Genomic DNA, 24120 nt, shown 5'->3' with positions numbered 1-24120 from the left:
CGTTACTATGGTAACGAACGTTGACAATCTGTTTTAACGATCATGATTTATTTATTTTTCGTGCATTGAACTAAAAACTAATGTCAACGTTCACATGACTTGACAATTTTAAATTTTTAAACAAAATGAATGTAACAAAACTGCAAACTAAATACATCCAAAGTTGGGGGTTTCAAAGAAGTCGTTGATTTTGTTCAATTCAACTCAAGACTGACTGATGTTAATAGTCAGGACAGTAGGACGACGAGAAATCTACGTCGTAAACTGGCTGATCGATGTAGTTTCCAGGTGGACTGTAATTGCAGACATACAAAATTCTGTAGGGCATTTCAGGGATGGAATAGTCCGAGTAGCCGACGGATGCACATCCCACAGCCGTCGTTCCAGCCCACGCCACTTGAGTGTAGTGGCCAATGTTTTGTCCGTTTCGTGCTTGAAGACTCCTTTATCCCCCAAACCCATTCATAAGAAAAACGTTTAATGTCGATGCCTGAAATTTAATCCCTCTGGATTTATGTAAATTACGTGAAACTGGAAACGCTACGACAGTCCATGTGCTCCACCTCCGAGTACCAAGGATAAATAGCAGAGTCGGCCCAGTTTGGTGTGGTCAACTGCCTCGAATTGAACGTGATTGCAATATTCTGGCCCATTTGCATATCTGTATATTAGAAATAAAATGTTAACTTATTCCTACAAAATCAAATTGCATGTTGATGTATTCAGCTTACCGTTGAGATTGGGATCGTGTTGAAACTCGCAATTCTGTGCCCATTGCCACGCAGCATCGGCCAATTCCTGATCCCAGACCTGCACGAAATAATTGCAATGAAGCTTTGATATTTAGGACACAAAAATGTGTCACATCAATAACCAAGTCGGGCATGAAAGTGGCTGTTGGCTGTGGACCAGGTGATCCTAAATCCTCTTGGCCGGACGCCACTTTACGACGGAGATCGTTGTGAAGTCCGACAATCGTATCGACGTCGTCTTCGCTCATTTCCATTTCAATGACGTCCTCGCATCTATTGGCATCCAACTGGCAACGAGCGATCTTTAAAAAAATCATCGAATTGAATTCATTAAAATGACGATAAGACAATCAAATCGGCGATATTTTGGACACTTGCCACACAAAATAAAACAACAAACGTTTGGCACATAGAACGAGGCATCTTGTTTTCGGGAAGGAAGTCAGGTAACCACTGATTGTTCCTTTTTTTTTTTTACTACAGAATTTTCTTTTGATTCCCCGTTGGCCTGCAAAACAAAACAACGTTCCACTTTCGGGGAGGGGTCAAATTTTAAAAACTTCAAATGGCCAACTTGAACTAGTGACAGCAAAAAGTTTGTTGTTCAAAGGGGGAAACGGTTCTCTCTTTCGCAATTCGTTTGATGTCGAGTACACTGTCCGACAAACAAGTTTCCATCCATCAGGCCGGACTGAAATCGAGATTCACGTCCAAGAATGGAATCAACTTTAAATGGAATTGAGATTTTGAAAAGCTCCTAAAAGAAGAGAATCGATTACGCCGTTCGTGACGAAATGAAAGGGCAGTTAGCAGATGACAAATCGATGTTACTCGGCGGCTTGTAATTGCAAACGTTAAATCATTCTGAACGACGTTGTACGGGTAGTGGCGTGGCCGAGCAACGCACAGCTGTGGTTTCAGTACCACAATAATTGGCAGTATAATGGCCGATGGAGGCTTCATGTGATGGTTTAGGGACTCGTTCGACATGCCCACAAAAGCAAAGGTCACCAACACGAGACGAGAGGTAATCAAATTAGAACTGACGTCAATGGCATTTTGGTAGTCGACGTTATCCACTTGTGAGAAGCTGCGTCCGTTGGCTCGACGTCATCGCAATATTCTGTTCCATTTGCATATCTGTGTTTGCATCAATGAAATTATCGAGGCAAGACCATTACGATAGAACAAATTCTATTGATTGGGAAAAATGAAACGAAATGTTGGCATCTATAAATACGTTGCTAATGAGTTCTTACCTTCAAACGATCGTGATGAAATCGGGCATTTCTGGACCCATTGCCAGGCGGCCATTAGCTAAACGATCATCCCGGTGTACCTGCATGGAATGATGATCGTTAGACACGAATTCCTGGGAACGTCATTCAATATTAAATGAGGTGAATTGAATTGAAAAGCTCACCCAGATCTGGTTTGGGAAATGGCCTCTGGCTGAGGTTCAATTCTCTCACATTGGCCGGAGGCTACGTGACGACCAAGACCATTGGAAAGTGTCACGATCGATGTCTTGGTCCTCCGTGAATTGCAATTCGATCGTCTGCTCGGTTTTGACCGCTTCCGACCGACTTGAAAGCAGCACCTTTACCAACAATTCAACAAAAACAAATGATTAATTCATATGTTTAAACCAAAATTGTCAAAAAAAAAAATACTCGCCCAGGGGAATCATCAACATTTCAAAAAAGTGGAATCGGAAATCAATTTTGCAGTGCCAATCTCTGCGCACTTTTGGATTATCTTTATAATATGTACACGCAAAACAATTTCAATAGAATTGCGATTCCCTACTGAGAGCCCACTGCCCTTCAGAGTTCCTGGAACACAATCATTTTAAAAATGAAAATGGGCGTTTTACAAAACGATAAAAGAAAAAAAAAAGAAAAATTTCAATTTCAATTTTAAAAAGAATTTGAAAACGAATTCAAAACTAAAAATATAGTTGTTCAAAACACATGATGGATGGTATATATATATATATATATTGCCGTTCAACCACAGACAAAATTCGAGATACAAAGCGACGCATAAATTTTTTTTTTTTTCTTTTCTTTTCTTCGATTTTTGCAAATTTGTTGTGTGTGTTTTTCTCGGTCCGTTCCACAGAAGAAAAAAAAAAAAAACAGGGAAAGAAGAGAGAAACAAATATATATGTATGTATATTAAACGGGCAGCAGCGTGTGTGGCAAGATGCGTTTTTTATAAATAGATGGTTGATTGTTATCTGTTCATTCGTTTTTTTTTTTACTCGTGTAATAAATTTAATAAAAAAAAAAAAATGAATTTCCAGATTAGCGGACCAAATAGAAGAAACAAATGGCACACGAAGAAGAGGGCGCTGGAAATGTTAACGTCACCCGTGCACACGAAACCGCACCCCGCCCTCCCCCAACCCTTCGCGAACAAAATACAAGAAATTCATTTCAAAATATTCACATTCGATCGTGGCTTTACGCACGTGTCTCTATACTTTTTTTTTTTTTTTTTTCTTTTTTTCTTGTGTGTGACGCGATAAGAGATAGGTGGACTGTTTTCTTTAAAAAAAAAAAAAAATCAACACACACAAAAACACGCATAGACGACAAAATAATGTTTCATGTTTTTTTTTTTTTTCTTTTGGTTATAATTTCAACTTCATCAATCAACTTTGGATCGGACTTGTCATCTCACCCCCAAAATAACACGGGGATTTCACCCTTGGCTTATTTATTTATTTTTTTTTGTTTGTTTATCTTTTGTTTTACCGTTTGTTATATGAAAAAAAAAAAAAAAAAAAGGGGAGGGGGTTGGGGTGGGAGAGGTGAATGTTATAACGAAACCACATCAAAAACAACGATCTTTGTTGTCGTGTAGGATAGAGACACATAAAAAGAAAAGTGAATGAAGGGAAAGGACGAGAGTAAAGGAATAATTACAACTAAAATGGAAAGACATTTGAAACAAAATTGGGAGGCAAAAAGAAGATGAAAAATAGATTTTATAGACAGATTTTGTTTAAGAGCTGCTTCGATTCAAAACCCTCACCTTTCCTCACAAATTTATAAAAAAAAAAAAAAACATTATTATTATTTATCCATTCTTTTGTTTTCAATCTCTGCGTGTCTCTCGTTGCATTTCTTTTTCTTTTTAAAATAAAAGAAAAAAAAAAAATATCGAATGGAACTCAAAAAAAAAAAAAAAAAAAAAAAATCAAAATGTGTGACCAATTTTACAGAGAAATTATGTACACATCACCTCGGGCAACACGACACGAAAGGGACTTGAAAATTGAAAGAAAATAGAAATAATAAATGTCAAGTTTGTTTTTCGCTATTCTCATAGCACACACAAAAAAAAAAAAAACGAATTAAATTATACAACAAAAATGTAGCAAGACGATGTTAAAAAAAAAAAAAAAAGATAAGGGGCGAGGGGACATTGGCCATTTGAATAATTGTTATGTATAAGAGATATATCAAAGTGAGAGGAGTGGGGAAAAATTACAAAGCACGAATTTGTTTTTGTGTTTTTTTTTGTTTTGTTTTGTTTTGTTTAACTTGACAATGAATCAACGTAAAAGAGTGTATAGAAAAGCAATAGCTGGACATAGTTTCTTTCTTTTTTTTTTTTTTCTGCTGGACATCAGTATTGCACTGATTTTCGCGGGCTGGCTGGCTCGCTCATCAATAGAATTTCCCCTCTTTTTTTTTTTTTTTTTTTGTTAGTTTGTTTTTAAATAAACACATGTCTCGTATGAATCAAACGTCGATTTGAAACCCGTACAAAATAATTTTTGTTCCGTGTCGCAGGAGATTTTTGATAATGAAACCGATTAAGGACGAGTGAGAAAAACTTCAAAAACAACAAAAAAAAAAAAAATGATTTGCATACTCCATTTTTCTTTCCCATCGTTCGTTAAAAAAAAAAAAAAAAAAAAAAAAAAAAAAATGAAAAAGAAAATCCAACAATTAAAATTTCATTGTTTTTTTTTTGTTGTTTTGTTTAAACAATTCAATTGGAATTTTCTTTTCTTTTTTTTTTTTTTTTTTTAAACTGAGGACTTGAAAAATCGCGATCGTCAGACTTTTTTTTTTTTTTTTTTTTAGAGGTAGACCTTTTTGACACTACGGGCCGTTCCGTAATTGTCGGCCAAATTGGCCGCTTTGTTGCTGGAGCGCAACGTGCCGCCGTAGAGGGCCGTCGAGCCGTCCAACGGGCCCAACGATTGCAGTCCGCCGGCCAACGGCGCCAGCTGCTGCTGTTGCTGGCCGTTGAAGGCGGCCTGGTGCTGGCTCCTGATCGATCCGGCGCCGTAAGCGTCCCGACTGCGAAAGCTGCTGTAAGGATCCCTGGCCGCGTTGCTGGACAGCGTCGCGTTGTTGGCCGTGGCGTAATTGTTGGCGTGATCGCTGTACGGCGCGTACAGTCCGCTGGACGGGCAAGGAGACGGGCACGTTTCGAAAAGGGCACCTACTTGGCTGTTGGCCGCGTTGTTCGACGTCAGCGCAGCGTTGTGGTTGTTGATGACTTTGCGCAGCGTCGCCTTGGGCGACGTGGCGCTGTAACCTGCGCCGCAATGATTGCCGTTCGTCTGCTGCTGCTGGTGCTGCTGCTGGTGCTGGACGATGTTGCTGGGCGTCAACGTCATCGTCTTGTTCACCGTCGGCATCAGGATCGGTTCGGCGTACGTGGCCTCCTCTTGCGGAAGCAACTTCGGATCCTCTTGTAACCTAACGGGAAAAGAAGCGGCAAAAAATTCGAAATTTCAATTTGAAATGAAATTTGAAAAACGTTTGAAAAATAATTTCACCTGCGCATGTGACAGTTTTGACGTTGCTCAAAGTATTCGTACTCCGTGTCCGGATAGGGCATGTTGTCCTCCTCGTTCTTGCGGCATTTCCGTCCGCAGCAGTAGCCCAGGACGAAGCCGAGGAAGAGGGCGGCCAGGGATCCGGCCGCCACGGCGATGGCCAGCGTCTCGACAGTGTACTTGGGCTGCGACTCGTCTGGAGCGATCCTGGGGCCGTCGTTGCCTCTGACCGAACCGCCGACGTCGTCCATGTCGTCCAAATCCAAACCGCCGTCCATGGCCGCGTCCATGTCGGCGCCGCCATTGGCCTCGTCCTTGTCGCCGTCCGGCACGTCCGACGCCACGTGGCTGTGCGTGGCGAACGATTTGCCGCTCCTGGAAGGGCCCCCCGACGACGACGACGGAGGCGCGGCTGGAAAATCGGCGTTGAAGAGCGACGCTTCGGCCATGCCGGAAGCCGACGAGGAAGACGAAGCCACGTATCCGGCGTTGTTGTCGCGACTCGGCGGCGCTTTCACCAGAGACTTGCCGTGGGTCGATTCCGGGCAGGACTCGTGCAATCCCGTGTTGACGTTCTGGAACAGGTTCGTGCCCAACGTCCACGACCCGACGGCCACGCATTTCTGTTTGCGCTTATCCCACGCGCAGTACGGGTCACGCAATTTCACGCAATCGCTAAAACAACATCAAAATTCAGATTCTCTGCAACACGAACACGGAGTAGGAGGCAGAGAGTCGAGAGATTTTTTTTTTTTTTTTTTTTCATTTCACCTGCAGGTGGACACCTTGTCGCTGTAGCAACGCTGCAGTTTGAGCGAAGCGATCTCGCTCTGAGAGGACACGACGAGCCGGGCTTCTTCCGAAGCGCCGTCAGGGCCGCCCATCTTGCCGCGATGGATCATCATGTTGGTGACGGCCACCGAGGTGGGGAACACTTGCATCTCCTCGATGATCACCTGCTGTCCGGAATCGGTGCGGATGGCTTTGATCACCTTGCCGTTATCTTTTGATTTTTCATCAAATTAGAAATGTGTGTGAAGTCAAATGAAATTCTTGTTGTACTTTTGGCATCAATCAAAAGATGGCGCAACGATCAAATGCTTACCTGTGCCAATGAAGAGGACGTCGTAGTATTTGCCTTCTGGCGTTTTAACTTGCGGATCGACTTCGATCTTGGTGAACCGGTGACTGTTGATAAAGGGGGAAAAAAAAAAAAGAAATAGAAAAAGAAAAAGAAAAAGAAAAAAAAAAAAGAAAAAGACGTTAGGCGAGAATCGACAATGGACATTCCGAGAATTCAACATTTCATTTGTCTTCTCTCATAAAGACAATTTTTCTTTTTTACGAAAAAAAAAAAAAAAAAAAAAAAGAAAAGAATGAGGGGGCAGGATGGAACCCCTCGTTCACGTGACAGCAGATAGGAGAGGGGAGACTTTACATTCTTGTACTCCCCTCTTTTCCATTGTGACAGACACGCACAGTGCGTTACGGTGGTTGCGCTATTTTCATTTATTTCGTACCTGCTAGAGGTTCATAACGAACGACATTCCAGTCAAAAAAGCCAAAAAGGATTATGTTCCTTCTAACCCCCCCCCTCCCCTCCTTTCTTTCATCCATCCGCTTCGTGTTTCGAAAAGCCACATCCAAGCCCCGCAATCTCGGTGAGCGATTCACTACCCCGTTTGACACAAAAGAACCGGTACGTTCTGGCGAATGTCTTTTTTTTTTTTTTTTTTTTTTTTGAAAGTCTAATTCGGTAAAGATCGACACTGTCACGAAAATACAACAACGTTCTTTCTTCCGCCTCACCTTGTTTGAAAGATCAAGTCATAAAAACAGACAGGACTCACTTCCCCTAAAAAAAAAATATACAACCGAGAAAAAAAAAATTGAACAATAGATGTCTCTAGTATCCATACCCCAACTCGAACGGCAAATATAATTCAAAATCATTTTGAACGACGGTAGATTTAATCCCGAGGTTTACCAAACGCATTGAAATGCTCACGTCTCTCCATTGTTGAGAAGTGAGATCGAATGAACTGCCCAGGTCCCCTTCCCCCCCCCCCCCGAGAGAGGGGGGTGAGGGACGCGAGGCTTCTATAGAACAATGTCAGTCCCTTTTTCATTTCTATTTTCTCCAGCGTCTCCGATATTTCATAATTGGATAAAGAATCATTTGAATTGCGTGCACCGACGTGGACCTCACTTTTCATGCGGGCCGAAACCGCACAAAAAAAAAAAAAAAAAAAAAACGAAGCTGGGCAAAACGATTGGCCTCCGCATTGTGCCCAGTCTGGCACTAACCACGTCGCAATCATCAACCGCCACAATGGCGGCCATGGCTGTTAAAGCAGTGGGCCGTTAAAAAAAACCCTAAAAAAGAAGGACGGGGAGGACCTTGTGTGTGTGCTCTCTCAATTGGATCGTTTTAACGAAGTCGATCCCAATCGATCCGCGTACGGACGAGAATAAAAAAAAAAAAAAAAAAAAAAAAAAAAAAAAGAAGCGAAAGAAAAAAAACTTACTGGAATCCGGTGCGGATGATGAGCGGCTCGTTGAGCATCGACGGAACCGATTCGTCCATCAGCGAATGCGATTTGATAAAGTTGAGCGTCACGTCTGGCAGCGTTTGCGAGTCGTTGACGCACTGTCCAGGTCTCGGCTCCGGTACCTGCAATTCAATTCAAAATTCAATTAGAAAATGTTGACGTTATCGCTCATTTGTTATTCAACATGGTAATTGTTTTTCCCCAAACTAAGAACCTTGCGGTTGCGGTCGGCTCACACACACACACACACACGACACACTTGAAAGTTTTCAATTGGCTTTCCGCTTGACTGATGACTGGACGTTGCCATTGAATTGATATAAAGAAAAAAATGCCACTCCTCCCACATCTTCCTTTTCGGAAATTCATTTTCAATGACTTTGGAAGAGAGAGAGAGAGAGAGAGAGAGAATCCCACTCCCCCGCTTCACGTGTCCATCCCGGAACGGATGGAAAGAGAGAGAAAGAGAAAGAGAAAGAGAGAGAGAGAAAGAGAGAGAGAGAAAGAGAGAGAGAGAAAGAGAGAGAGAGAAAGAGAGAGAGAGAGAGAGAGAGAGAGAGAGAGAGAGAGAGAGAGAGACGGGCAGCTATACCTTGTGGGCCGGAACGGGCAGCCAATTGTAGTTCAATGCGGCCTGCTCTTTGAAAGCGCCGTCAAAGACCTTCTCGACGTCGTGGAGGCGGAAAGCGCAGACGGCCGAACCGGACAGAGCGTTGGAAGGCGTCGTAAACGTGGCGTAAATAATGTCGACGCGTTTCCCTTCGTGACGGCTCTCGTAAGGGCCGGCAGTCGATTCTTCAAAATGGAAATGCATCATGATTTTCAAACGATTAGGTTGCCATCTGTTGCATAGGCGGAGAACAACAACAGGATTTAAAAAAAAAAACAAAAATCAACTTACGGATTTCGTTAAAGTAAAACGGATAATCGCCGGAAACGGAACAGTTGAGACGCGATTTGAGGAAGGACGTCCAGCGGTAGCGGAATTTGTGAGGCCCGCCACGATCCGATTTGCATACGCGCGCGATTCTCGAGTACACCGTCTAATAATCAAATTCCATTTGAATATTCAAACATTCAATTCATCAAATTCGAGGAAAGGGAAACTGACCTTGCCGCAGTTCATGTACTCGACGGCCGTCTCCCTGAATGTGAAGTAGACGTAATCGCCGTGAGCGAATGAGCTGACGAAATTCGGAGCTGCATTTTCCATTCCACGAAATTGAAATTTAAAAAAAAACAAAAAACAAAAAATGAATTAACTTTTTCTTTTTAATCTGTGCGTGTGGGCGTTGGCTAGAAAAATATTGATCAAACAAGAGGCGTCGATCGCGTGACGTTCTTTTTTTTTTTTTTTTTTTTTTTTTTTGAGAGAGTTGTATCCCTATAGTAAAAACGGCCATAAAAAAAAAAGAAAAAAAAAAAGAAAGAAAAAAAAAAAATGTGTGTTGGGAAACACCATAGAGTACGGGGAAATGGAACAATCCAAGTTGATCGTTCCCATCCGCACCCCTTCCCCCCTCTCTTTGCCCGCCTGATGGACGAAACATTCCGATGGATGGACTTTGCATTGAGATTGCATGTTGTGCCCTTTGCCATTAGGGGGGGGGGGACCGGTAGCGTCGTGATAAATACGTGAGAATTTTCATTCGCATTTAATGAATCCCATGTCCAAACATTGCGCAATTATCGACGAAAAAAAAAAAAAATAAAAAAAATAAAAAATTTATGTGATAATTTTTGTTTTACCGTTCAGGTTTGTGGCGTCGTACTGTTCCGTGCGCAAAGGCTCCCGGTAGATGAGCGGATCCATGCCGGAGAAATCGGCGACTGTGCCCACAAACAATTCGCCATCTAATTTGAATATTTAAAAGAAAAAAAAAAAACAAACAAAAAATTAACATTTCATCATCCAATCGAAAACGTGCAGACGACAAGGAAAAGGCAAGAACATCGTTCATTGGCTCTTCATTGTACAGCACTTACCGACTAAGACGGCCGTCGAGTTGTGTGATGGATCGTAAGGGCTGACGCCCTGGCCGTTGACCTGCTTCTCCAAAACGTATTCACCGTCCTGCGTGTGTGTGTGTGTGTGTGTGCGTCACACGATTCGTGCGCATTAAATACATAAAAAAAAAAAAGAAGAAGAAAGAGGGGAGAAGAAAATCAGATGGTTGACTAGCGAGGGCGTTAAACGAGTAGTGACGTCAATCGAGCCGACAGATAAGCACAACATCGATCGATCCCCGATGCCCCAAAAAGCTTCACACACACACAAACAAGAAAGAAAAAAAAAAATGGCGACAATGAAGTTGAACAACATTAGGAAATCCCCCCCCCCTTTTTGTTGTTGCTATTCTTTTGGCCAAACGACTTGTGTTAAAACAAAACAAAAACATTAGCATATGAAAAGGAGGCGAAAAAGATGTATGACCTTGTAGGCGTATTCGCGGCACATGGGCTTGTAGGCGTGGGTGCCGCATAGCAACAGACGGCCGGGACTCTTCATGGCCAGCACTCGGATGTAATTCTGGCATTCCTCCTGTTTGATTTTAGATTTTTTGGGTTTTTTTTTTTTTAAACATTTTTGTTTTTATTTTGTTTGTTCAAAAAAAAAAAAAAAAAACTTACCTCACTGCGACCTTTCAGCTGACACATTTTGACGTGATCCTCCAGCGCGAACCATTCGACCTTCTGCCTCATTCAAAAACAAATGAATTAACCGATGAATGTCAAATGGCACAAAGTTGTACATTGCACGAATGACGACACGTTGCATCGAGAATGATTGAATGACGTCAATGGCCCCGAAAAAGCCCAAATCGACGTCTTTCTTTTCGCATGCATAAATGAAAAGGCAGATAGCCAAATTTAGATCACCCGCAACCAAAAGCGCCGGCCCTTTTCATTTACGATTTATAAATAGCGACCCGCGACACACACACACACACACGCAAAGTGTGTCTCCGGTCCTGTCGTGCTTGTTTTTGCGCGCGCAAAAAAAAAAAAAAAAAAAAATAACACATGGAAACGTTGTGAATGAGCAGCTTATCGATCGGGGTGTCGTCCAGACCTTCTACGCAAAAAAAAAAAAAATCGTTACACGTCGCAGAGATCTGCTGAATAAAACAAAAAAAAACGCCTTTAAAAAGAAAGGAAAAGAAAATTCAAATTTCCCGGTCTTTCTTTCCACTGTTGCCGGATCGCATTAAAGATGTCTGCACATTTTTCTTTCTTTTTCTTCTGCAACCGAATGAGGGCAATAAAAGAGCGGACGGACGGCTTTTTCGGAAACGTCCGTCGTTCATTTTCTTACACCAACTGAAAGGTTTGATACGTTTGTGTGCGTGTGTCTGGAATAAGTTTTCGAAAAATAAGAAGTTGGGGAAAATGGAGGATAATTCAGTTTAAAAAAAAAAAAAAAAAAAAAAAAGCTGTTGCTATATTAGGAATGAGAGACCGGGGGGATTACACCGGAAAGACACATTTCTCACGCACGTCTTTTTTTTTTTTTGTTTTTTTTATTTAAAAAAAAAAAAACAGACATTGAAGAGAGAGGAAAATATAAAAACCTATTCGTCTTTTTTTTTCTTTTCTTTTTCGATGCCAACAGCACGTTCCAGAAAGTCCGTGTCTCCAAAGAGGAAAAAAAAAAAAAAAAATCTTTAAAAAAAGAAAGAAGAATCTTCTTTAAAAATATGTTCGCCCTTGGGAGGAATTATGATAAGGAAAAACATTTTTGATAAAAAAAAAAAAAAAAAAAATCCTTTCAGCCCTAAAAAAGAAAAAGAGCAACGCATCTGTTTGATCCCAAAGTGGGCGCCATAGCAAAGAAAGAATTAAAAAAAAAAATAAATAAAAAATCCCGCACCCAAATAAGGAAAAATGTCCGGACCTCTTTTTTAGAACTTAAAAAAAGAATCTATTGTCATAACCGAAATATAAATCACGTGATTAAAAAAACAAAAAAAAAAAAACAAAAAACAAAAAGAAAAAACTCGTTGGCTAAGTAATGGTGAAGCCATAACCCGGAATGCCATTAACGATGAGAACAAAACAAAAGAGAAGGAGCAAAGCTCGTTAAGTCGGTTGCCAACGGGCCAGCTTTTGTTACAAACCTCCCTCCTCCCCACTTTTCCCAATACCCCCCCCCCCACCCCCCAAAACTGCGTGAAGAGGGAGAGAGAGAGAGGCTGTATGGGTGTCGACAGGATCTTAATTGAGCTTTCAAGTAACCCTGGACAACGACTATGTGATCCTTCTACCCTCGGTCTTCGAAAAGCCTCTCTCTTACATCCCTCCATGTTTTGTTTTTATATTTTTATTGTGTTTTCTTGAACTCCCGGACAAAACTGCTGACCCATTCACGACACGTTTCACATGATCACCATTACGTTTTGTTTTGTTTTTCGAGGAGACGAATCACATCGACAGGATGGCAGTTCACATCAAACTATTGAGAGGCTCTTTAATATATCGATTGGTGTCGAACTAGATCATTGACGAACACGATGAGGAAAACAAAAACCAAAACTGAAATTGAAATTGAAATGATGAATTACCTTGTTCTCCACCATATTCGGCATGCTCAAATTGTAGACGGCATTCCTGTTCATTTGAAAACAAAACAATTTCCATTATTTAATAATTGACATATTTAAAAGAAGAAACAAAACAAAAACAAGCGTGGGTATATCGTTAAAAAAAAAACAAATCGAACCTTGCATACTGGGTACATAGAATTATATATAAGAAATAGCCAAAGGCGGATCGATAAGATGGCGCATGGGCACACAGAATCTGGAACACACACACGCCACATAACATAGTAAAAAAAAAAAAAAAAAATAGATTTTTTTTTTGGGGGGGGGGGGGGATCGCTCTTCAATGTTTCAACACCCCACATTTTCTTCCCCCTCCCCCCCCCAACCCCCGCCGATGTCTATTAGTCTCTATTTGCGGGAGTAGTGGTGGCATACCCTGCTCTCCATTTCCTTCCGTCTTTTCAACGGACTTCCGACGTGTCCGAAAAAAATAAAATAAAATAAAATAAAATAAAATAGAAGCGCCATCTTCCATGTTTCAAGAGAAAACAAAAAGAGTCTTGCCAATGAAAAATCTGCGGTGCGGAAACTTCCCCGCATTTGGCCAAAATTCTCTTTTCGTGATTCACATCGGCCGGGGATATTTTTAGAGCAGCCCGAGAGATATCGATCCCTGTTTTTCCCTTTTTCGCTACGACGTGATTCACCAGAGACTCATCAGACATGCACAGACATCCCCCCCCCTTTTTTTTTTTATATACCCAAAGTGGACTGGTATGTCGTATCAACACCCCTCCCCTCTACTTCCATCCGGAAAGAAAAAAAAAAAAAAACACGGAAAATAATGAACAATGAAAATCGATGTCATGGACAGCATCCCCCCCCCCCCTCTTTCTCATGTCTTAAAAACAAAAACAAAAAAAAAAAATAAAACAAATTGTTCCAGCGAAATCCCTCGTTGTTTCAAGTTTGCATATGTTTCGGCGTTAATGAGCATTTTAGAAAGGGGAGTCAAAAGTTCTTCTTCTTTTTTTTGTTGGGGACCACACACACACAGACGGACAGACGGACAGACACGGCCTCAAAAACAAGACACAAAGCATTTTTTGGATTCTTTTCAAGCTATTAATGAGCAAAAGAAACGAGAGTGTGTAACAATGTTTTTGTAGGACGGATCGATACGTGGCACGGCCGGAGAGAAATCACTAACTGTTACGTCACGAGTTCCTTTAAAAAAAAAAAAAAAAAAAAAAAAAAAACGTTTGGAAGGCGGGAAATATCGGATATACAAATGAAAATGGAATTGCATTCAAATTTGATTGGATTTCATAATATTTTGGCTAGATTTTGTGGCGTTGCGTGTGTTGTTACACAAAATGGGGGGAGAGAAATCGAGTGGCATCCCGGATGGCCGTTAGAGGGCTTAACACGCGCTCACGCAACAACCTTTTCAGCGTCAAGAAGTTGTTGCGGCATAAGTTAACGAGCTTAGTGACCAGTCACAGAGAAAAAATGAAAATAAACGCTGTTGGGACGATGGATGTCTATTAGATTTTTTTTTTTTTTTTTGGAAAAAAAATTAGCATATCATAAAAGAATCTTTAAAAAAAAAAAAATGAAAATAAAAACGTTGATAGAAATTGAAACAAAAAAGAAAAATCTTAAAGATTCTTTCAAAAGAATCTTTAGAGAATCTTAAAAGAATCCCAATGGAAAAAAAAAGACATTTTTTTCTCAATATGGGCAGATTGATATGCTGGCCCTTGCCTCTCCTGTGTAATAACGTGCCCGTTCGATTTACATAATCCCAACGGGGAGTCGCACACACACACACACACAAGTAGAAGACGTGAATCGAAAAGGTTGAAACTGAAGGATATCCATCATCACCAAAGAGAGTGTGTGTGTGTGTGTGTGTGGGGGGGGGCTAAAAGAGAATTTTCAAGAAACTCCCCCCCCCACTCTATCTTGTTCACGACCGCCTCATTTTTGATAGCCCCATCTATCCTCCCTTCGTCCCGTGAATCCCCCCCCCTCCCGCGCTCTGAAAGGCGCACTTACACGAAGATATCGATCGATTTCATGTATGTGTACAGCCTACCCTCCCTCCCCCTTCAAACTCATACGTAGTCTATATAATCTTGTAAATACAATTTTTTTTTTATTTTCAATTCTTTATTTTTTTTTTGTGTGTGGGGGGTGGGTAGGAGGGGCAAAAGTTGGGTGTGGATGGATCCGTGTAGGACAAGTGAGGATGATTGCGTTTCTGTGTGATGTGATACAGATTTTGTGATGGCAAACGATACGGTCGTCTGCACGTCACGTGACGACAAAGAGAAATAAAACGGGACAGGAGGGGATGTATATATGAAAACTCTTGGGGGAGGGGGGTTGGGGTGGAAAGGGGCCCCTTGTTTTTATTGATACCCAAGCAACCGGGACTAGCTCTCCGGTTGTCACGATAGATTTCTTTTTTTTCTTTCTCTGTTTGTTTGAAAAAAAAAAAAAATAATAATAATAAAAAAAAAAAAAAAAAAAAAAGAAGGGAGAGAGAAAAGAGAGGCTTGCCATTGGCTGCGGGGAGAAATAGGAAAAGTTTGGCCGTTACCAAAAGGTCAAATAGAAAATGTTATAAAACAAGTGCCTCGTGATTGCTAGTGAAGCGTAAAGAAACACACGAATCACAACTTTGCAATTGAATTTTTCGAATTTCGTACCTCAACCGGGAAAAAAAAAAAATTATAAGAAATCAGTTGGTTTTTTTTTTCTTTTCTTTTTACCTGGCTCCGACTAGAACGTATTCGCCATCCGCTTGCAATAGCCGGAAGTGATCTTTACTGGTCGTGTTGCCTTGGAAACGGACCGCATCGTCAGCTCCTGCATTTGGTTATCAATCAAAAATAGATCCATCATCAAAACAAATCGAATATCACATGAAAAACAAATCAAACAGGCAACGACACACACAAATCGAATGCACAACGTCATCTTCAACATCCACTTCTCTTCCATATCATCAAAAAAAAAAAAAAAAAAAAAAAAAAAAAATTACATATCCAATGTAACAAAAGAGTCTACTTTATCTTTTTTTTTAATGCTCCATCTGATTGATCCCCCCCCCCCATCTCTACACGAAAAACTGGGGGGAAAGGAAAAGAAAATGTGCGTACGGAATGGACGGATAGAGAGCAAAGAGAGTATTGATCGGATGGGGTGGGGCCATCCTCTTGGTACTTGGTTTCCTACACATAAAGAGGAATGGGGGGGGGGGAAGAGAAAGCCAAACGATCAACTTCTTTTCTTATTTTTTTTTTCACGATGATTACCATCTTTTGACGTCAACGTGAAACACTTGGCAACGTTGCCATTTTCCCCCCCAATTGTTTGAATCTGATGGAGAGGGGGGGGGGGATTCAAGTGAATGTGGAAATAATGGGCAACGTTGTCGACAATGTGGCAAGACGAGTTGGATAAATGAGGAGAAAATGGTGAATCATCACTTGATTCTCGTGTCCATGTTAAGCAAGACGAGAGATTAGAAATCTTTGGCCAGACACTCACACGCCATTGACCGATTAACATGACGTCATCACATCGATGCAATATCCTTTTTTTTTTTCTTCTTCTTTCAAATTCTTCCAAGTGAACATCCGGCATTTGTCAACCCCCCCCCCTTCCTTCGTCGTACATTCCAAAAAAAACACAGCAAACTCAAACTAATGTTCTTTAAATTCATATTTAATTTAAAAAAAAAAAAAAAAAAATGCCATACAAATATAAGAGGGGAAACGATGATGGACGATGGCATTGCTCCCAGCCTTTTTTTTTTTTTTTCAAAACAAAAATACTTGCCATCACTGGCAATAATAATAATAATAATAATAAAAACGCCTTTCTTCTTCTTGTCGTGTAAAATAGATTGCACTCGACTACTGTGCACGTCCCAAGCGGCCGTTAGTCACGCTAGTAGTGCGCGTGTCCGTGTTAGGAGAGCAAAGCGGACAGAGCGAGATATATATACACACACAACAGAGATGGCGTTGAAACTCTATTAGACTAATCACATTGTTTGACTATGCCTCTCTCGCAGAGCTCCTCGCCGTTCGTGCACAATTGCTTGTATATATTTTATTTTTTTTTTTTTTTTTCTTTTTCGAGTTCGTATGGAACGTGAAAGGCTTTATTTTTATTCGATTTTTTTTTAAATGAGGAAAAAAAAAAAAAGAGACATCCCCCAGCCTCTGAGATGATGGACAACGGAGGCCATTTTTTTTTTAAACAACAGATGGTTCGAAGGCAGTTTGTTGTTGTTTGTTCGTCGTGGAAAAAACAAAACAAAACAAAACATATACGGACCCCCTTTTTTTTTCTAAAAAATTAAGCGGCCGGACAGTTGAACAGACTCGTAGAAAAATAGAAGCAGAGAAATGGATGATTAAGAATTGATTGAATTTCTTTTTTCTTTTTAATTTGAGAATATTTGAAAAAAAAAAAAATGAAACTCGTTTCCCTTTAAAAGTTTCATTCAACAGAGGAGCAAGGCTTTCTAAATTGGATATCGAAACCATCTGCTGGCGCACGTTAATGGCCAACTGGTAAATCTGTTGGAGGAAAGGGTGGGGTCGAAAAAGGGACGGGCTGAATGGGGGGGAGGGAAATGCGAGATGAAACGCATTTTGTTCTCAAAATCTGCATACATGACGCATCTCCTTCTTTTCCCCATTTTTCTTTTTCAGTTCCAACGATTGCAAGAGATTCAACGATGCAAGTCAGGACCCCCCCCCCCCCCCCCCTCAACCATTCCGGATATAAGGGACTGGGCGCTTCCTTCCGGAATAAGAGGGGATGTTCAAAAAAAAAAAAAAAAAAGACGGGGGAAGGGAGAAGCGACCAGACAAGATAGTTGTATATATTTATATATAGATTCACCATTTTGCTTGTTTCTCTCTCTCTCTCTCCCCCCACCCTCTTCCAGTCGGTTAGTCTGAAGCGCACAGAGAGAGGGAGGGACTAAATCCCCCTAATGTATCAAACTTAAAAAGTACGACAATTTAAATGGGGAAAGTACGTCAAACTGTTCTCGCGTGATCGTGTGTTTGGAGGGTGGTGTGAATTTCCATCTGACGTGTGACAGCGTCACCAGCGAAAGAAATGTCTTATCCCTCCACTTGAAATCCAATTACTCAAATTCTACGTTAGCCGCGTGACGTGTCTGCCCTCCCCCCCCCACCACCCAATCCAGAAGTTACGAACGTTTTCAAATATTGATTTCGAATTCATTATTCAAAAAATCAATTTTCAAAAGAAAACGTTTGAAACGTAAACGCGTTCCGTGCCACACGGACTTTGCTCATTACACACGAAAAGGAAGGCATCAATTGAACACAAGAACTCGAATAAAAAAAGAAAAGAACCTCTGTTACTTGGAAGGGACATCCCCTCCCTTCTCAATTGAAAGAACCCCACAACAAGTTGAGGTCACGTTAAGAAGGTCGTGGGAACAAACATAGAGCCACTATCAATAATAAGAAAGAAAAAAAAAAATGCTTTTTATTGTTTGGGAACTGCTCTTATCTTGTCTACCTATTTTCCCCTTTTTTTTTTTCACCCCCCCCCCTCTCGTTGTGTATCTTTTGATAAACCGGACAAGGCAACGTGCACAGGGTGTTTTTTTTTTTTTTTTTTAAAGATAAGTGTGGCTTTTTTTTTTTTAAATCTTCTAAGGCGGAAACGCTATAAAAGACGCTAGATGGCGTTGAGACGTGGAATTAAAAACGAAAAACAAAAACAAACAGCCGTCATATTTCTGACGCGTTTCGCTCAACATTTATCAACACATGTTTGTTGTTACCTACTGACCGTTGTTGCGTAACAACTTCCGCTAACCATTTCCTTTTTTTTTCTTTCTTCCTCCTCCCCCCCCCCCCCCAAAAAAAATGTTGTGGTTATCGTCGGCCAAAACTAAAAAAAGGAAAAGAAGCAACGGTGAAGCGTGACCGGATTCATCAGATTCTTGAATGCCACAACGGACGCCGACTTTGTGCTAGATAACGAGTTAATCAAGTTGAATGGCCGCAAACGAATTCATTATTTTCTTCTCCCCCCGAGCGTTGTTGTTGTTTTTTTTTTTTTGTTTTGGTTTTTAAATAATAAAAAAGAAGGTCGTGTGATGCCACTGTCAACTTTGTAGAACGAGGAAGTAGCCAAATCAACGCAGACAACCCAAAATTAGAAAACGTGTCAAAACTATCCCGACGCTACCGACACCATTCCTTGTTTCCTGTTTTTTTTTTTTTTTTTTGAAATATGCGAACGACCGGCAAAAAAAAAAAAAAAAAAAAAAAGACACGCGCAACATTTGAGTTGTTTTCGTCGATGCGTCCGCAGTGATTGAGCCAACCGGCAAACGCTACAAGAAAATAAGAAACGTCTAACCAATTGCGATTTGGCACGCACAGTAGGAGGAGAAGAGCCATCGATGTACATTGTTGCCATTTTCGTATTGTACTTTTTTTTTTTCAACAACAACAACAACAACAACATTCCGCCTGTCACTGACTAACGGATTTTTCCCTCCCCTCCAGCTCTTCTTCCGGAATGACGTCACACTCGCCTTGCTGTGGCTATTACAATGGACTCTTCTTTTCCTCCTCCTTTGTATCTGTACATGATTATCTTTTTTTTTTTAAATATACATTTTTTTTCTATTTATTTGGCCAGGCTTATGGTCATGTCAACGCGTCTGTGTGTTGTCATCCATTTTTGCAGCTCGGGATTTGTCACTCGCTTCCTTTACACATGGCCCGCCGGCTGGCGCATTCAACACACACGCACACAATACGACACGAACAATAATAACAAGCTGTCGTCCCGCATCCATACACATTTTTTTCTTTTTAAAAAGAAGAGTATTGTTTCACCATTTCAGCCTCGGGGTTTCTTTGGGGAAAGAAAAGTTCCAGGATGAACAACAACAACAACAAGAAAAAAAAAAAGATAGGGTCCAGTAAACGAGAAAATGGAAATGCTTGGAACAGCAGGGGAGGGAGAACTCGGCCTACATAATACAGTCGAGAGAAAGTTCCTTTTTTTTTAAAAAAAAATACGAAACCGTGTTGCATATGTGATGATGCACCTTCTTTCTCTCTCTCTATGTCGTTTTGGCCCGACTATCTTATTTTATTACGTCTCTAACCTTCCTTAAGACAAAGGGCACCCCACTTAAAACAAAAAAGACTGTGCGTCCCTGACGTGTGTATCGATTTAAAGGTTTTCCGAGCCCACAAGAGTCACCACGCAGAATGCAAGACACACACACACACCCACTAAAAAAAAAAAAAAGAAAGGAATGACACTGTGGGCGGGCATGTAATGTGCGATAAATCTCTTTTTGTTTTGTTTTTTAGGAAGAGCATTGTGTGTCTTGTTACCCCCCCCCCCCCGAAAAGACAAGGAGAAGAGGGTTTCGGTGGTCAAAGGTTTTGTGTGCGTTCCAGTCGACAAAACCCACACACAGAAGAGAGATAGTAGTAGTAGACGGCCTCCCTCATAAACACGTCTGGGCTCTCCGATCTTGCCCTTAAAAAAAAAAAAAACAAAAAAAAACGTGTTTTTTGGGAGTGGGGATATGGCAACGCTGCAATATTTTGTTCCATAAAACGATTTCTGATTACAATCAACGACAATCGAATCAGCAGGTAAAACGCAAGGTCAATTTGTGGCAAGACGACAAAGGGAAAAGAAACGATTTATTTTTTTTTGGGGTGGAAGGCATTTGAAATATTTCAAATGGGGGGGGGGGAGGATCTGCAGGACACCTGGAATTCCATATGGAGAAACGGGGGGTCTTCTCACCTGTCCTGTAAAGGAGAAATGTTTCCTTCGAAAATGACACACATTCAAAGTGCGTAGTCGTACATCAAAGTAAACGCACAAAAAAAAACACTTCCAAAACCAGAAAAATGAATGGCAACGGTGTCTCGTCACATCAATTCACGTCTACTCACCCCCCCCCCTTCCTCCACTCTTAAGTCGATATTAAAGTCATAAATCGTGAGCTCTTTTTGCGTGCATCGCCACCGTTTTGAACATTGGCCGAAATGATGTAAGCCGATTTGAAAACTGGCAACGCGGCTAAATACGCAAAAAGCTGCCAAACTCGAGTTGAATAGACACGAAGAGGATAGCGGACAAGTAGCGGAAACGCTTATTAACATCAGATGCGACTAACGAGACGACAAAAAACAAGAAAAGGTCAATCAAATCAGCGCCGTCCATCTTGGTGCATGGCGGCCGAAATCAAAAGGGGATTGCGGTTGACATCGTTAAGCCCCCCCAAAAAAAGATCATTGAAACAAGTCAACCGCAAATAAAAAAAAAACAAAGGACGTGAACTTCCCAAACGAATCAAAAGCATTTTGTCCTTCTTATCTACGCGCATTCAAACAAAAATATATAAATAACAATTCCGACCGTGAAAAACAAAAGGTGGTTTTGCTTTTTTGTTGTTCCAACACACACACAAAAACAACAAAAAAAAAAAACAATTGCGCACAACACATTGCGAACGTTTTTTTTATTATTATTACATCGCGGGACGTCTCGCAACAAACGAAAGTGCCTTTCAAAAAAAAAAATTCCGCGCTGAATGTTTATGATATTATGATGATGAAAATTAAAGAAGAAAAACAAAAACAAAATGAAGGTGAAAGAGAGGCGCTTAAAGAGACACTCAAAGAGTCCACTGGAGAATGGCACGAACGTATGGAAAAGCGAAGGAGGAAAAGAGGAGGGCCGGATAAAAACACGAGAACGTCAAAGAAACGAACGTAACAGTTTTGGAACTTTTTTTTTTCTTTCTGCTCTTTCGAAATGATTTCCCCGCGGAGTGAGGAAAAAGAGAGAAAACAAGGATAAATAGAAAGAGAACACGAAAGAAGGAAAAAAAAATAAAATAAAATAAAAACGGGGATGATGGATGAGAGATACGAACGGTTTGTCCAGTTGCCAGGGCCACAAAGAACGACCCAGGGGCGCCCCTGGATATATATTTTTCCCTTCTTTTTTTTTTTTATTTATTTATTTCCATGGAAGAAGAAAACGGGCTGCTGGATGAAAGGCTACTGGTCCCTTCTTTTTTTCCACCCACAAAAACAGCTCCGGAATGCCTCCCAAGACACAAAGCTCCTCCCCCCCCCTCCCTCCACACAAGACATTCAATCGACACATAACCCATTCCCGTACTGCCTTTAACGTCGATGTGCATCAACAAAACGCCACACATAAATCCGCACAAATGAAAAAAAAAAGAGCGTGGTGATTCATCACGTCACGAATCATTAAACAATTGCTTTAAAAAAGAAAAAAAAAACAACCAAAAAGTTGTGTGAAAAGATGTAATCCAGCTGATGATGAGTCAAAAATGGACAAAAAAAAAAAAAACAAGTTCTAAACCCCCCCCCCGGATGAGCTGCGAAACACGAAACTTCTTTGGCCAGCAAAGGGGGCGAGGAGGACCCTGTTGCTCAAGCTACTTAAAGTAAAAGAGCTCCTCCATTGGCAATGGCTGATGAGAATCATCATTTTCTTTTTCGTTAAAGTAAACCAACACCGTGTGGCCCCCCTCCCCCTTCACTTGTCCTATAAAACACCAAGTCCGTCTCGCATGTGAAAACGTTGGTAATATTAGATGTTGTCCTAATAACCGCAAAAAACAGGTACGCTCACAAACTTCGTGTGTTCCCTCCTTTTCTTTCCAAGTGAAAATTCACATTTGATCTAACGTGTGTGATGGAAATGAGGGGAGGGGAATGACATCCAGGTCAACAGGTTAAACTGAATGAATTTGTTTAAGTTATGAGACCCTTTCTCTATTTCGTGTGTGTGTTTTATTTCTACGAGAGACAAGACATCCTGCCGGAAGTGGTTTCTTCTTTAAAATGTGAAAGGAAAAAAAAAACAAAGTCGAGATTGAATATTTTTTTATAACGGGAAATGATCGCAATTCAAGAGGATTTCGTGAAAACTTTTGATTTTCTCTTCGTCCCTCAACCGTGAAAAATGTCGTTTCATTTTTTTGTTTTTCTTTTAAAAGAAGAAGAGAAAATTTTAATTCATTTTCAACGAATTAGATTCCGGCCAACCCAACCCACAAATAAAAAAGGGAAAAACGAATAAAAAAATGGGTAGAGACGACAGGTTCAAATGTAGAGAGAGAACCTTTCAAATGATTTTCACCTGGAACAACCACACACACACACACGCACACAAAAGACGATTTATGGTGAAACGCACCCAAACGAACAATAATAATAAAAAATAAAAAGAGAAGGTGGAGATTGTCCCACCTGGACCCCCCTATGCCCATTTGATCCGCTGGAAGAAGAAGAAGAAGAAAAAAAACTCTTCTCTGGAACAACAAAAGGATTCAGAAAAAACCCTTTCCTACAATAAAATATAGAAACCACTGTTGCTATTTTCGGTAGATGTTTAGAAAAAAAAAAAAAAAAAATCTTTTTGAGAAGAGAGAATGTTTTCCCCTCCATTTAAACTTAATGAGCGAATTGATCCACTAAATATCGTACGGTCAGTGCACATTTTCTCTCTTTAATAGACTTTCTCAAGATTTGATTCGAATGTTTCCCCCCCCCCCCTTCTTCATTTCAAATGGAAATAACACAACACACATCAGGTGACCATCTGGCAGACCAGACGAACATGAAAGAAAGATGGCCGCACGCGACAGCAGCTGGTAAGAAGGGCACATCACCTTCAGGGTGTGTGTGTGTCTTGTTATTCTTCCTTTCTTTATTTCGAGAACTGGGGAGGGTGAACAAGCAACAGGAATGAATTCTGTTCTTCTTTCGAATTCAACATTTCCTGTCCACGCCGTGTGGATTCATTTTTGTCTTTTTTCAAAGGCGTAATTTCGATGAAAACTGGGGTTCATTGGCGAAAAAAATATTAAGGGACTTACCGTAATTGACGGTCATGATGGGCTTGACATTTTCTTGCCACGACGACGCCCAGCTCGTCGACCACGCCATCATTAAAATTAATCCAAACATGGGACCAGTTGGAACTGAACTGTGCACACTCGTTTTGGCGGCAGCCATTGATCTCGCCTGTGACTTGTGTTTCTCAATTGTTTTTCTTAATGTTTCGCCTTTTTCTTTGTCGATTTCGGGCGCCAAAAAAACACACACTGATTTTTCCAAAGCTTAAAATTCCATTTAGTGCAAGAACGTTGGATTTTTTTAAGGGGCAAAATTCGAGTTTGTTTTTTTTTTTCAGCTACCGATCTCAGATGACGCCATGTCGTTTGTTCACACACACGCACACACGAGAGAGGAAAACTCTTTCGACTGGGAATCGATAACAGAACAACACACGCAGCAGCAGACACAGTAAAACAAAAAAAAACGTGCAGAGAACAAAAACTGGTGGAGATTCGTAATTTCGTCGCG

The 24120-nt window shown here is 40.9% G+C and overlaps 2 protein-coding genes across 2 annotated transcripts; both read right to left on the bottom strand.

Annotated features, from left to right (window-relative positions):
* Positions 1–72: 72 nt before the first annotated feature.
* On the bottom strand, positions 73–1924 carry LOC130688481 (venom allergen 3 homolog). Its single transcript, XM_057511465.2, has 5 exons — positions 1800–1924; positions 875–1054; positions 732–810; positions 526–661; positions 73–443 (listed from the first exon to the last, which is right to left on the bottom strand). The coding sequence occupies exons 2-5, from the start codon at positions 1004–1006 to the stop codon at positions 221–223; spliced, it is 570 nt and encodes a 189-aa protein (XP_057367448.2). The 5' UTR covers positions 1007–1054; positions 1800–1924; the 3' UTR covers positions 73–220.
* An 807-nt stretch (positions 1925–2731) lies between these two features.
* Positions 2732–23962, bottom strand: LOC130688695 (semaphorin-1A-like). Its single transcript, XM_057511697.2, has 15 exons — positions 23631–23962; positions 15436–15532; positions 12674–12719; positions 10743–10805; positions 10546–10653; positions 10098–10185; positions 9861–9965; positions 9223–9311; positions 9013–9154; positions 8704–8906; positions 8088–8233; positions 6665–6747; positions 6331–6562; positions 5560–6234; positions 2732–5479 (listed from the first exon to the last, which is right to left on the bottom strand). The coding sequence occupies exons 1-15, from the start codon at positions 23767–23769 to the stop codon at positions 4852–4854; spliced, it is 2844 nt and encodes a 947-aa protein (XP_057367680.1). The 5' UTR covers positions 23770–23962; the 3' UTR covers positions 2732–4851.
* Positions 23963–24120: the final 158 nt, after the last annotated feature.

Source organism: Daphnia carinata, chromosome 9 (genome assembly GCF_022539665.2).
Source record: "Daphnia carinata strain CSIRO-1 chromosome 9, CSIRO_AGI_Dcar_HiC_V3, whole genome shotgun sequence".
Classification (NCBI taxonomy): Eukaryota; Metazoa; Arthropoda; class Branchiopoda; order Diplostraca; family Daphniidae; genus Daphnia; species Daphnia carinata.
Note: the sequence above shows the minus strand (reverse complement) of the source record. Positions and strands in the feature narration are given on the sequence as shown.